The sequence below is a fragment of the Helianthus annuus genome, chromosome 17 (assembly GCF_002127325.2).
Source record: "Helianthus annuus cultivar XRQ/B chromosome 17, HanXRQr2.0-SUNRISE, whole genome shotgun sequence".
Lineage (NCBI taxonomy): Eukaryota > Viridiplantae > Streptophyta > Magnoliopsida > Asterales > Asteraceae > Helianthus > Helianthus annuus.
The window spans coordinates 143,934,755-143,947,897 of NC_035449.2; the positions used below are offsets into that span (position 1 = coordinate 143,934,755).

Sequence of the window (13,143 nt, forward strand, 5' to 3'; positions counted from 1 at the left end):
AGCTTTTATAATATAACTATTCACAAAAAGGCAAATCTAGAACTGCATAAAACGATGCAACTGATATACCTAATTGGATACGAAATGTTCGTAAGTGTGCTAATGAGCGTTCTTGCTCAACTTATTGTGTTTTTGTTTTATTTCTTGAGTTTGATTGTGGAGGACCAAAACCACACCAAACAGCAGATTCATGGCAAGTCCGAGATGACAAGATATTTTTCAAGTATGTGCAGGGGCGCAGCATAGAGGGTGGGGTGGGGGGGGGGGTGAACTTTTCGTTCAGTAGTGTACGATACGTAGTTTTCGTATAGAATTTTTTAGGTATATACGTTTTCGACCTCACGGTTTTATAATTTTTTTTAGGTGCATACGTTTTCGACCCCCCGGCCGGAAGTCTCAAGCTTCGCCACCGAGTATGTGTTAGTGTACATAAACGACTCATGCCAAGGTTGAACATCCTAATCATTGCTTGTTTTTTGGGACCTAAACAACTCCCCATGAACATCAAAAAACATCCTTCAATTTATTCACGGACTCGGTCCTCATGGCGTTTGGCAGCAACAGATTAGTTTTCCCAGCAAAAGGAATTTCGACTTATTTTTGGTGAGAATTCTTAACAGTATGATTGCAATTGCATAGGTGTAGTTTACAACGCCTCATTTCGATGTGTACATTCCTGATCTAGTCTCCTTCGGAGAATTCATAACAAAATCCCTACTCTGAGATTTACAAGCAAACATCATTAGGAATTTATGTAGAAAATTGGCGAGAATAAGTGCTCAGTGATGGGGAAAAAGCTACGCGACGCATGGCGTACCAAAAAAAAAACGAGTTAGAGCTCAAGCTTATAAAAAATAACGAGTTAAATTATACAAATTAGAGCTCAAACTTCATAGCTCAGGCTCTTTTAATTAGATAAACCGAGCTTAAACTTGGACAAGCAAACCTTCATACCAAAAAAAAAAAACCTTCTAAAATTGATGCCCAAACTCGAAGTTTCACTAAAACCAGCAGATTACCAAAATTTCTCTTCTATCAATCTTACGAAACAAAAATGAATACCACCCTTTGACATCATCAAGGGAGGTGTAGCTTGTTTTAAAACGAGACAAGTGTCTGAACTATAAGTACGTATGTCAGCAGTACCTTCAATAAATAACCAACGTGCAGCAAAACCATACTCCAAATTCATGATGCTTTAAAGCTCTCTGATAGTCGTTGGTAATATTGTTTTTGCTGCAAGAATACATACAACACACATGAATATTAATACCAGGGTCTAACTAAAAATCCAGAGCAAAGCACAACTTTCATTGCAAAAATATACACGTCATTATAGTATATACCGATCTATATATCATCAATCATGCTGTGAACAATGACTGGTCATATAGACTGATGATGACAGGGGTGTTCACTGTCTGGTTTTGACAAAAACCGCGGGTCAACCAATAATTACAACTTTGAAAATAGCAAACCAACCGGCAAGTTTTAATAGTTCGAATTTAGCATAATTAGGCATTAAAAAAGAATACACGACCGCGCACCAAGTTCCAAATGTAACTACCAAACATCCAAAACGAAACCGCATAAATCTCAAACCGGTTGAATAAAAACAATTGGTTTCAGCTTGGGTGGTTCGGTCAGTTTGAACGCTTTATGAACACCCATAAATTGTTTAAGACGACGTAACATGATATAGAGCTAGTTTATACCTTATCAGAAACGGAAGGCGAGATTTTTTCCAATGCTTGCTGAAAATGAACAGCTTTAATAGTGTGTGGCATGCCGCCTACGTAGCTTTCTGATGATGTCCCTTCATTAGAAGCCGCTTCAATTCTACTAAATTTTTCTTCAACAGCAGCCATGGCAGCTTCATTCATCTGAAATATGTACAAAAGTCAAACAAATGAAATGAATCGTAGAGTGAAAAAAAATCACGAACCAATGCAGAAAGATCAGCTCCACTTAAATTTGCACAAGCCTCGCTCCGTGCAACAGCGATCAAGTCCACATCATCATCTAATGGCTTGTTTCTAGAAAGAGCTTTTAAGATCAACCCACGCTCGTCTTGATTTGGTAGAGGGACATACATAAGTTTCCCAAACCTTCCGGGTCGTAACACTGCTTGGTCCATCACCTCTGGTCTAAAAATAATAATGCCAACAAGATCAATAACTACAAATTATCCATCATGTATTAGTGATTATTACAGAAAAATGATGTGTTACGTGTACCTGTTGGTAGCTCCGATTATGTAAACACCCTTGCGTTGATCAGCCCCGTCTAGCTCTATCAGTAACTTCAAAAAATATAAAGAATTTTCATATGTTGGATACAAAAGGATTATGAGTATAAAAACTTTTTGAAAATAAGAATATGATTTGGAAAGATTGCTTACTTGATTCAAAAGCCGCTCAACAACCCAACCCCCTTCCCTTCCACGCTTGGTTGTCAGAGCATCTACCTAAAATAGTAATCCAAAATATATATTAGTATCGAGCTTTAAATCAATCATTACAACTTCTATCATTAGTTTAGTAATTAAAATAGATAAACGAGGACAGTATATTATATTTTTTTGGTCAGGTAACTACGATAAATGCAAGTTTCCGGTTTAAATTAAAAATGCCTCTAGAGTCTAGACTAAGCATATGCATAACGCATATAACTGAATTTACAGTAATGAAATCAAAATAAATTCTAGAGCGAACAAAAACCTCATCAAAGAATAATATGCATGGAGAACATGTCCTTGCACGACTAAATATAGTCCGCACCGCCAACTCACTCTCACCAACATATTTGTTTAGAAGCTCCGGACCCTTCACAATAAATAAATTATAAACTTTAGGGTTTAGGGTATAGAACATAACATGTATAAAAATATTTAGTGGTGTAAAATTGTAAATGAGTAAAGACAATCGTGAGCTACTCATCAAATTGAGCCAAACAAGCAGATTATAAATATCTACAAAAATAATTATATATAAATAAATAGTAAACAAGCAGAGCCCGAGCCAAACTTGAAAATTTACCTACGAGCCAAGCTCATGCTTAGATATAGAGCTCGAAACGAGCTCAAGATCGGCTCGTGTTCGTTTACACCGCTAATTAAAATGTCAAAAAAGAGTAGAAACAATGATAGACCTTGATGTGTATAAAATTTGCTCCTGCTTCATTAGCGACAGCTTTGGCAATCAATGTTTTTCCACAACCAGGAGGTCCATAAAGCAAAAACCCGGTCTCCAAATCAACTCCATATTCCTAAAAAACATGAAAAAACAAGTATAAAAAAATCCCTTTTAATGATATCAGCAATACCATTATATATTAACCTTACCTCATACTCATTAGGATACTTTATACGTCTAACTATGTAACGATCAAACTCCCTTCTCAATAAATCAAGACCTCCAACGTCTCCCCATTTAACATTTGGAATGCTTGAAAATCCTTCTCTTCTAGAAGACGGTTGAACCATTTTGGCGGCTACCTGTATATAATTTAATATAAAAAAATCAGCTAGGGGTGTGAATTTCTGACACGACCCGAAAACCCGACACGAACCTAACATGAAATTCACGGGTTTTGGTTTAGTCCAAACGGGTTCGGGTCAGTTTTAGGTTGAAGTGTTGATCCCGTGAACCCGTTTAGCTAAACGGATTGGGTTTGGGTCAACCCGGTCGGGCTGGCGGGTTGACCGGTTTAACTCATTTATATTATATTATATTTTTTTACAACATGTTTTATGTCATAAATGAAATTGAGTGTGTACTTTATGCCATATTATATTTTTACAATATGTTTTATGCCATAAATTAAATTGGGTGTGTATGTCATAAATTAAATGTAATTGTATTATTATTAGTTATCAAATGCGCTAGGCGCACTCTAGGCGCATAGGGATCGCTTCTCACATAGGCGATAAGCGCAAAAAAAGCGAGGGCCTGAGAAAAAAAAAGCGCAATCAAATAAAAACATTAAAAAACAAAGTTATGAACCGAAAAAGCCAAATCCTCAAATTCCAAAAGTTTTCAAATATCATAAAACTTAAAATAAAACCATTATTATGAATCACCAAAATATCCCAAAACCAAAACTGTTAAGACTTGAAAACAACAAAGTTCGGACTTCAAAAAGTAAATAAAATTCAAAACCAAATGTTCTTCAACTTTAAAAATCATCAGAGTCGGAGTCGTCATCCACATACCTGTAGTATTTTTTTGCCGGCAAAAAAAAAAAGCACAACTGTGAATGTTGTGGATACGACTGATTTGTTATATACAGAACATGAATGAATATTATATAAAGATAATATATCTCTTAACTTTTTGAAATTCAAAATATCTTTTAAAAATATATACAGATTTGATGAGATATGATTCTAAAATATTTAAAATTAGCTGTAAGTAAAATCTTGGTTGGTTTTAAAAGATAGGGTTTTTTTTATAAAAAAAAAAATAACGTTGCTTTTTTTTTATCCAGGAGACAAAAGCAGTCGTAAATTTCAATTTTAATATAATAATTTACGGGGTGAAATAAAAATAATCGGGTTAAACGGATCATATTCGGGTCAACCCGCGGATTTTCGGGTCGTGTTTGGGTTTATATGTATGACAAGATTTTCGGATTCGGGTCGGATTGAAGCCCGCGAACACGACCCGTTTAGCGCCCCTAAAGTCAGCAGTCAACAGAAACAACTAAACAAATTTGATAAGTAATCAACAACTGTCTCTTAATACCTCAAAATCCGACATCGTGATGCTTAATTTGTCCATCTCTTCAGGAGTCCATCCCTTCCTCCACCAGTCTTCATTTTGTTCAGCGTCGGTACTTTCCGTAGAAAGTTCCAACTTTCTTCCATCGATAATTCTCTTCATCGCAAGATTACCAGCTTTGTTCACCAAAGCCGCCAGATCAGCTCCAACAAAACCTGGAGTTGCCCTAGAAATTTTAACCAGATCAAAAGCGCCTTCAAGTTTTAAACTTCGTGTAAGCACAGTAAGAATCTTGATTCTAGCATTTTCATCCGGAACACCTAAAGATATCTCACGGTCAAAACGTCCCGGCCTTCTTAACGCTGGGTCAACAGCATCAGGTCTGTTAGTAGCACCGATCACTAGAACATAGCCTGGTTTATCGTTTGGTGTTTCTGTGTTTTTTGAAGTGCCGTCGGGTTTAGAGACCCTGTGAGATTCATCCATACAAGTCATTAATTGTGTGACGATACGTCTTTCCATCTCCCTTTGCAGGTTTTCTCGTTTTGAAGCGATTGCATCAATCTCGTCTATGAAAACTATAGATGGTGCGGTTCTGTATGCTTTTGAAAACAGATCTCGTATATTCTCTTCTGATGCACCTGATATTTCAATATAGTATGTCAGTTAAAGACTTAAAGCTATTGAAGCAAAAGAGCTATATAATATAGAGTACTCTAAATCTCTAGTTACCTAAACTAAAATCCCAATTTACAATACAATGATCCAATTATACAAAAGCTCAATATATGTCAAAATATCAAATGTATATTATTAATTCCAGTCAAGAAAACACAAATTACCTGAAATCCCAGACACCAATTCAGTAGCCGAAATCTTATAAAACGGAACTCCAGTCTCATTAGCAATGGCATGAGCCAGTTTAGTCTTCCCACACCCAGGCGGCCCGTGCAACAAAATCCCGCTCATCGGCCTCACTCCAAGCCTCCTCGGCAGCTCCGGATGATACAAAGGAACAATCACCTCCATCTTCAACTCATCCAACACACCATCCATCCCACCAAGATCCTTAAACCTTGGCCCATCATCTTTCCCATTCCCACCATCATCCATACCCGAACCACCCGAATCATTCGATTTCCGCCCTAACTTACTAGTCCTGCCTTCCTTCACCATATCAACCTTTTTGTTCTCTTTACTGCTGCTATTAGTAACCACCTCTAACTCCACATTCTTCTTCGTTTTCCCATTGCTTTTCGATGTGTTATATTTGTTTCGAAGCATCGATTTCGTTAAATCAAACTCCGGCTCAAACTTTAAACTGTAAACCGCATCCTCATCAGACGTCGAAACCGCACTTTTATCCTCTTCCGATTCCGATGACTCGGACGAGTCTGACTCGTCCGAGTCAGCGGACTCAACTCGTCTTCTCGCAACGTGTTCTATTTCCAACAACTGTAACCTCTCTTCTCTACTATCAACTTTCTTCACTTTCTTGCTCACCGGACTCCGTGGCGACGGTGACGTCATGTCATCGTCATATTCGACATCATTTCTGGTTGATTTTCGTTTATCTTTGTTGGTGTTGTTATAATCTAGGGTTTGTTTGACCATTCTGGTGAAGAGTTGGGACTTGTGACGGCCGTATTCGGGGTATTTGGCGCGAAGGCTGTCGATGAGGTCGTCGATGGGTGGAGTTGAGCTGCCATAGGTTTCCTGTACACGGCGGCGTAGAAGCTTCTCGAATAATGAGGATTTCACCGGCGTTTTGTTGGTTGATTTGCCCATTGGTGTTACACGGCGGCAGAGGAACTGAACCCTTTGTGGTTTGATTGAGTTAACGATGGTAGCTAGCGGCCGTGTGGTTTATATTTTTGTTTTTTTTTTTTTAAGTTTTTGTTTGACCACATAAGTTTTTAGATACGCAATATGGCCACAAGACTTTTGCTCGTCGTCGTAAAATTCCCGACCAGGAGTCGATTAATCCCCGATTAATCTTAATTAATTGCCGATTGATTACCAGTAATCGTGACTAAGCCCGATCAATCGCTGCTCCCCACCCTGTCGGCCGACTAGCGACTACTGATTTCTACAATCATGCTTTTGCTTTTCATTTTCGGTTTATGTCGGTTGCTGTCACAGCCCCCGGATCCCTATCTCCCGGGAACGGGCGGCCGTGAGCCAGTTTCGGTGGTATCACATTTTATTTATCCAATTTGGCAGCGGAAATTTTCATCAGGATCGTAGTTAGGAAATATTTTAATCAGAGTAGACCACCATGTTTATAACATTAAACATATGGGTAAAAACCCAAGTTTTCAATACACACGTTTCATAGGAATAAATCCTATTTATTTAATAAAAACATCCATTTTATTCTTAGGTAACTTTATTGCCACTTTTCCAAGCCTTCAGTGCTGTCCAGCTGGCTTCTATTTGGCTTTCACATTTTGTTACCTGAAACGCGTTTTAAAAACATTTTGTCAGTGGGAAATACTGGTGAGTGAATCCCAGTTTAATCAAGTTTAAGTAAAAACCAATTTGCAGTATTGAGGGCACATCCGCAATTACATTTGTATCCAAGACATCACAATTAACATCAGTGGTACGGTCATACTCAACATATGGGATGTTACCACGCCAGTAACCAATTTTGTATACAAAACCCCAACATACCCACTATAATTGTATTCTTTACAAATACTCAATAACTGCTTTGTATATATTTAATTTAGTGAGGTTTTGTAAAAACAGTTAACAAAAAGAGGATTACTCACAAAAATGAGCATATAAAAAGAAAGATCACTCACATTGCTGTTTTAGGTTTTTCGTAAGGGTTTCCTGGAGATAATCTATAAATTACACAAATGCACGTGTGTTAGTATAATAACCCATTTTAACATTAGTAATACCCTCCCCGAGACGGCATTCCAACGACTACGTCGGGCAGAACCACGACAGCCGTTACGGAACCCTAGATCAATCGGGCAGCGTATCTAATACGTCTCCAGGGGTTATAATACTTACATCGTAGCAGAACCTCGCTATTTTAGGGGGTATAATGCCCGGGTATAGTGTATACTACTTCAGAAATTTAGAAAGAAAGAAAGTTTGTGAGCGACGAAAACCGAAAGCCCGTTGCCTTCTTATATAGGGCTGTAATTGGACTTCCTCGCGGCCCGCGTGAAGTTTGGGCCGGGTCTACGCGGCCCGCGTCAATGCTAGTCAACGGACTAGCTTGTCCGGCTCATCTACTAGACTCGCCACGATGATGACACGTGGCCGCACCGGGTCACGCCACAATTTGGGTCGCTCGCGGCCCGCATCAACTAAACTGAATAGATACGCGGCCCGCTTGGGCTTATGGTTTGACGATATCTGGTTCTCCTACTCGCGCGGCCCGCATAGACTTGAGGTGAGGCCCTACGCGGCCCGCCTCAACTTAATAATTATTGTTTTTATTTATTTTATATAGTATAATCTATCTTGGGGCTCGGTTTTCACATACGGGGTGCATATAAAGACAAGTTGATATATCTACAATATATATTAGGGTGTCAGAAATATTATGAGGATGTCGGTTTTACCGAAGGTTGTTATATCCTCCCCACCTTGTTTTAGAGCTCGTCCTCGAGATCTACTGGAACAAGTGTGGATATTTCTTTTGCATTTCGGATTCAAGCTCCCACGTGTACTCGGGTCCTCTTTTAGAGTCCCACTTTACTTTGACCAGAACCAATCTCTTATGCTTGAGATTTTTAATTTTCCTATCTTCAATTTGTAGAGACTTCTCCACAAACTTGAGTTGCTCATTAACCTCTATATCCTTAAGAGGTACTACGAGTGATTCATCAGCTAAACACTTTTTAAGATTGGATACATGAAACACATCATGTATTCCTGCCATTTCCTCTGGCAGTCGTAGCTGATAAGCTACAGGTCCTATTCTTCGGATAATTTCAAAAGGTCCAATATACCTGGGACTAAGCTTTCCTCTTTTGATGAATCTTACCACTCCTTTCCAGGGAGAGACTTTCAATAACACTTTATCTCCCACTTGAAATTCTAATGGTTTGCGTCTGTTATCAGCATAGCTCTTTTGGCGATCACGTGCTGTTTTCAGTCGTTCCTTGACTTGAATGATTTTATCAGTTGTTTCTTGTACTATTTCAGGTCCAGATAATTGTTTTTCCCCAATTTCTGCCCAACAGACTGGGGTTCTGCACTTTCGTCCATAAAGTGCTTCGAATGGTGCAGCATTGATACTTGTGTGATAACTGTTATTATAAGAAAATTCTATTAAAGGTAAGTGTTCGTCCCAGTTACCTCCAAAATCAATTACACAAGCTCTAAGCATGTCCTCCATTGTCTGAATTGTCCTTTCGCTTTGTCCGTCCGTTTGAGGATGATAAGCTGTGCTTAGATTTAACCTGGTTCCCATTGCTTTTTGGAAACTTGACCAAAAATGAGAAGTAAAACGGCTATCTCTATCAGAAACAATTGATAAAGGAATGCCATGTAATGAAACAATTTTATTTACATATAATTTGGCTAATTGTTCCATACTAAAGGTTTCCTTCATTGGTAAGAAATGAGCTGACTTGGTTAATCTATCTACAATCACCCAGATTGTATCATTACCTTTTCTTGTTTTAGGCAATTTGGTAACAAAATCCATTGTTATCCATTCCCATTTCCAAACTGGTATTTCTAATTGTTGTAACAATCCTGAGGGTTTCTGATGTTCAGCTTTAACTTGTGAGCAAGTTAAACATTAGAAACATAAGCTGCTACGTCCTTTTTCATTCTTATCCACCAGAAATTTTTCCTTAAATCCTGGTACATTTTATCACTTCCTGGATGCATCGTATATTTAGACTTATGGGCTTCTTCTAATATACGGTGACGTAAGTTTCCTAATTTAGGTATCCACATTCTCTTTTTATGGAACCTCCAAATTCCATCCGTTCCTTGTTCTAATTTCTTAATCATTCCCTTTAACTTTTCAGTGTCTTCCTTGATTACTGATTCTTGTGCTTTTCTAATTTGATTGTTTAAATCTACTTGTAGATTTAATTTAAGAGAACGTACCCTTTTTGGTTTTTCGTGATATTTTCGACTTAAAGCATCAGCCACCACATTTGCTTTTCCTGCATGATACTGGATATCACAATCATAATCACTAAGCAATTCCATCCAGCGTCTCTGTCTCATATTCAACTCTTTTTGCCCGAAAACATATCTTAAACTCTTATGATCTGTGAATATGGTAAACTTACTACCATAAAGATAATGTCTCCAAATCTTAAGGGCAAAAATTATGGCTCCTAATTCCAAATCATGGGTTGAATAATTTCCTTCATGACTCTTAAGCTGTCTAGATGCATAAGCTATAACCTTTTGACGTTGCATCAATACGCATCCATAACCTAATTTAGAAGCGTCACAAAAGACTACAAAGTCTTCAGTTCCTTCTGGTAATGCTAGTATGGGTGCATGGGTTAATCTTTGCTTAAGGATTCTAAAGGCTTCTTCTTGTTTTGGTCCCCATTCAAACTTAACAGATTTACAGGTTAGTTTAGTTAAAGGAATGGCTATTCTAGAAAAATCTCGAATAAATCTTCTATAATAACCGGCCAATCCTAAGAAACTTCTAACTTCAGTTGGTGATTCTGGGGTTTTCCATTTGGTAATTGCCTCGATTTTCGTTGGATCTACATTAATTCCTTCATGATTCACCAAATGTCCGAGAAATTGCACTTGTTCTAACCAAAATTCACACTTTGAAAATTTAGCATAAAGCTTCTCTTTTCTCAATAAACTTAAAAGTAAGTGCAAGTGCTTTGCATGCTCATCTTTACTTTTAGAGTAAATTAGAATATCATCTATGAAGACAATTATGAATTTATCCAAATATGGCTTACATATTCGGTTCATCATGTCCATAAATGCGGCTGGGGCATTGGTTAAACCAAATGGCATGACAGTAAATTCATAATGACCATACCTTGTTCTGAATGCGGTTTTAGGAATATCCTCTTCCTGTACCTTTAATTGATGATATCCTGATCTTAAATCGATTTTAGAGAAAAATCGAGCTCCTTGAAGTTGATCAAACAAATCATCGATCCTCGGTAATGGGTACCGATTCTTAATCGTGACTTTGTTCAATTCGCGGTAGTCAATGCACATACGCATTGATCCGTCCTTCTTTTTAACAAACAAAATCGGCGCTCCCCATGGCGATGAGCTTGGCTGTATGAATCCCTTTTCCAACAACTCGTCTAGTTGTTTCTTCAGTTCTTGCATTTCAGCGGGTGCTAAACGGTAAGGTGCTTTGGCAATCGGTGTTGTTCCGGGTAACAGATGAATTCTGAATTCAACTTCCCTGTCTGGCGGTAGTCCTGGCAATTCTTCTGGAAAGATATCTGAAAATTGGGATACTACTGGGATATCTTTTACTTCTTTTCCTTTAGTGTTAGTGATTATTGAAATCAAATACACTATAGATCCTTTTCTTATACAACTTGCAGTTTTCATCACAGAGATGAATTTAGTGGATCTAAAAGGTTTATCTCCTTTAATTGAGATCTTTTCACCTCTTGGTGATTTTAATTGAATTGTCTTTTGATCACATAAAATACTGGCTTTATTGGCTATTAACCAATCCATTCCTAATACTACATCAAATCCCACCAGATTCATTGGGTAAAGGTTTGCCATAAATTTTTGATTAAAAATTTCTATTCTTGCTCCCTGCAGAATTTCAGAAATCTTAACAGTTTCTCCATTTGCGATTTCCACTAGACATTCTTGTGGTAGTTTAGTTAATGATTGATTTAGGAGTTTGCAAAACGAAGTATTAATAAAACTTTGGTTTGCACCAGAGTCAAATAATACTTTAGCAAAAATATCATTAACTAAAAACGTACCAGCAATGACGTCTGGAATCATCCTGGCTTCCTCTGTAGTTAGCACGAATGCTCTGGCATTTTTAGGATTTTTGTTGGTTGCAGCTGGAGCCAATTTCGGACAGTTTGTCCTAATGTGACCTTTTTCCCCACAATTGAAGCACATTCCATTACTGGATTTCTTCTTGCAATTCTCTTCCTTGTGTCCTGGGGCCTTGCAAAAATTACAGTAAGTAGAGCATTTTCCAGAATGCTTCTTTCTGCAAGCTTTGCAGTAGGGTGCAGAGGTAGAACCTACATTCCTACGATTGGAATTCCCAGAACGGAATTCTTGAGTAAGCCTTTGGGTTAGGTTTCTCCTCTGGTCTTCTTCTCTAGTACGGATTAACTCATCTGTCAAGGTATTAGCCAGTTCTACAGCTTCTTCTATGGTTTGGGGTCTAGCTGCCTTGACTACATGTCTAATTTCTCCAATTAATCCCCAGATGTAACGGGAGATTAATACCGGTTCAGGTGATGCAAGGGTAGGTACTATCCTAGCATATTCAAAGAATGTGGTAGTGTAACCCTTACTATCTACCCCGGTCATTCTTAGATTCAGAAACTTATTTGCTATCTGTTCTTTTTCATTGGGAGGGCAGAATTTCCTTTCTACCATGTTCTTGAATTCTCCCCATTCCATATTATAAATCCTATCACTTCCTCTGGATTGGAGGATAGTGTTCCACCATTCTAAGGCTGCATTTTTAAACAGATTTGAAGCAAACAGTATTTTATCTTCTTCAGCACACTTGCTTATTTTCAGAACTGCCTCAGTTTTCTCTATCCAGCGTAAAGCTGCAATGGGTCCTTCATTGCCCGAGAATTCTATTGGTTTGCAGGACCAGAATTCTTTGTAAGAACAACCATGTGGCATGGTTCTTCTTCTTTTGGGGACGGGCGCTTGAAGTATGGGTCCATTGTTCACGCTGTTTTCGGGTTCAGTTGGTCGCTTACTGCTATGCTTACTTTTATTATTCGCTTCCTGAACTGTTTGAATAATAAATGGCATCGCATCTATAATTCCCTGTGCCACAATATGCTGAACGGCACTATTATCCATTTGGTTTCCGTTGTTATTATTGTCCGAATTCTCATTAACCACGTTAATGTTACTCTGGTTATCGTTATTCAGATTTTCTTGATTTCCCGCGTCGGCCATCTGAATTTTAGACATTTACCAAATATTAATATCACAAATAATATTTATATATAGCCAATCACATGACACGCACTTTTTAACCAAAAGCGTCGAGCATTGCGACTTTTACTCTTTTTATATAGTATGCATCAATACACACCAGTACAGAAATAAAAATTACAGTACCGACTGAAATATAAAGCTACAATACTAATAGTATGCATCCGTAGTTCCTTTTTTTTTTCTAACACATACACACATATATTATTATATTATTATTATTATTATTATTGTTTCTACCATCACCTTCACTGATATGGATTCATCCAAA

The 13,143-nt window shown here is 37.9% G+C and overlaps 1 protein-coding gene across 1 annotated transcript; it reads right to left on the reverse strand.

The window, feature by feature from the left end:
- Window positions 1–848: 848 nt before the first annotated feature.
- On the reverse strand, window positions 849–6,570 carry LOC110940247 (cell division control protein 48 homolog C). The gene is made up of 10 exons (XM_022181799.2): window positions 5,564–6,570; window positions 4,746–5,362; window positions 3,344–3,496; window positions 3,151–3,267; window positions 2,721–2,825; window positions 2,402–2,467; window positions 2,238–2,302; window positions 1,946–2,147; window positions 1,716–1,883; window positions 849–1,236 (listed from the first exon to the last, which is right to left on the reverse strand). The coding sequence occupies exons 1-10, from the start codon at window positions 6,507–6,509 to the stop codon at window positions 1,189–1,191; spliced, it is 2,487 nt and encodes an 828-aa protein (XP_022037491.1). The 5' UTR covers window positions 6,510–6,570; the 3' UTR covers window positions 849–1,188.
- Window positions 6,571–13,143: the final 6,573 nt, after the last annotated feature.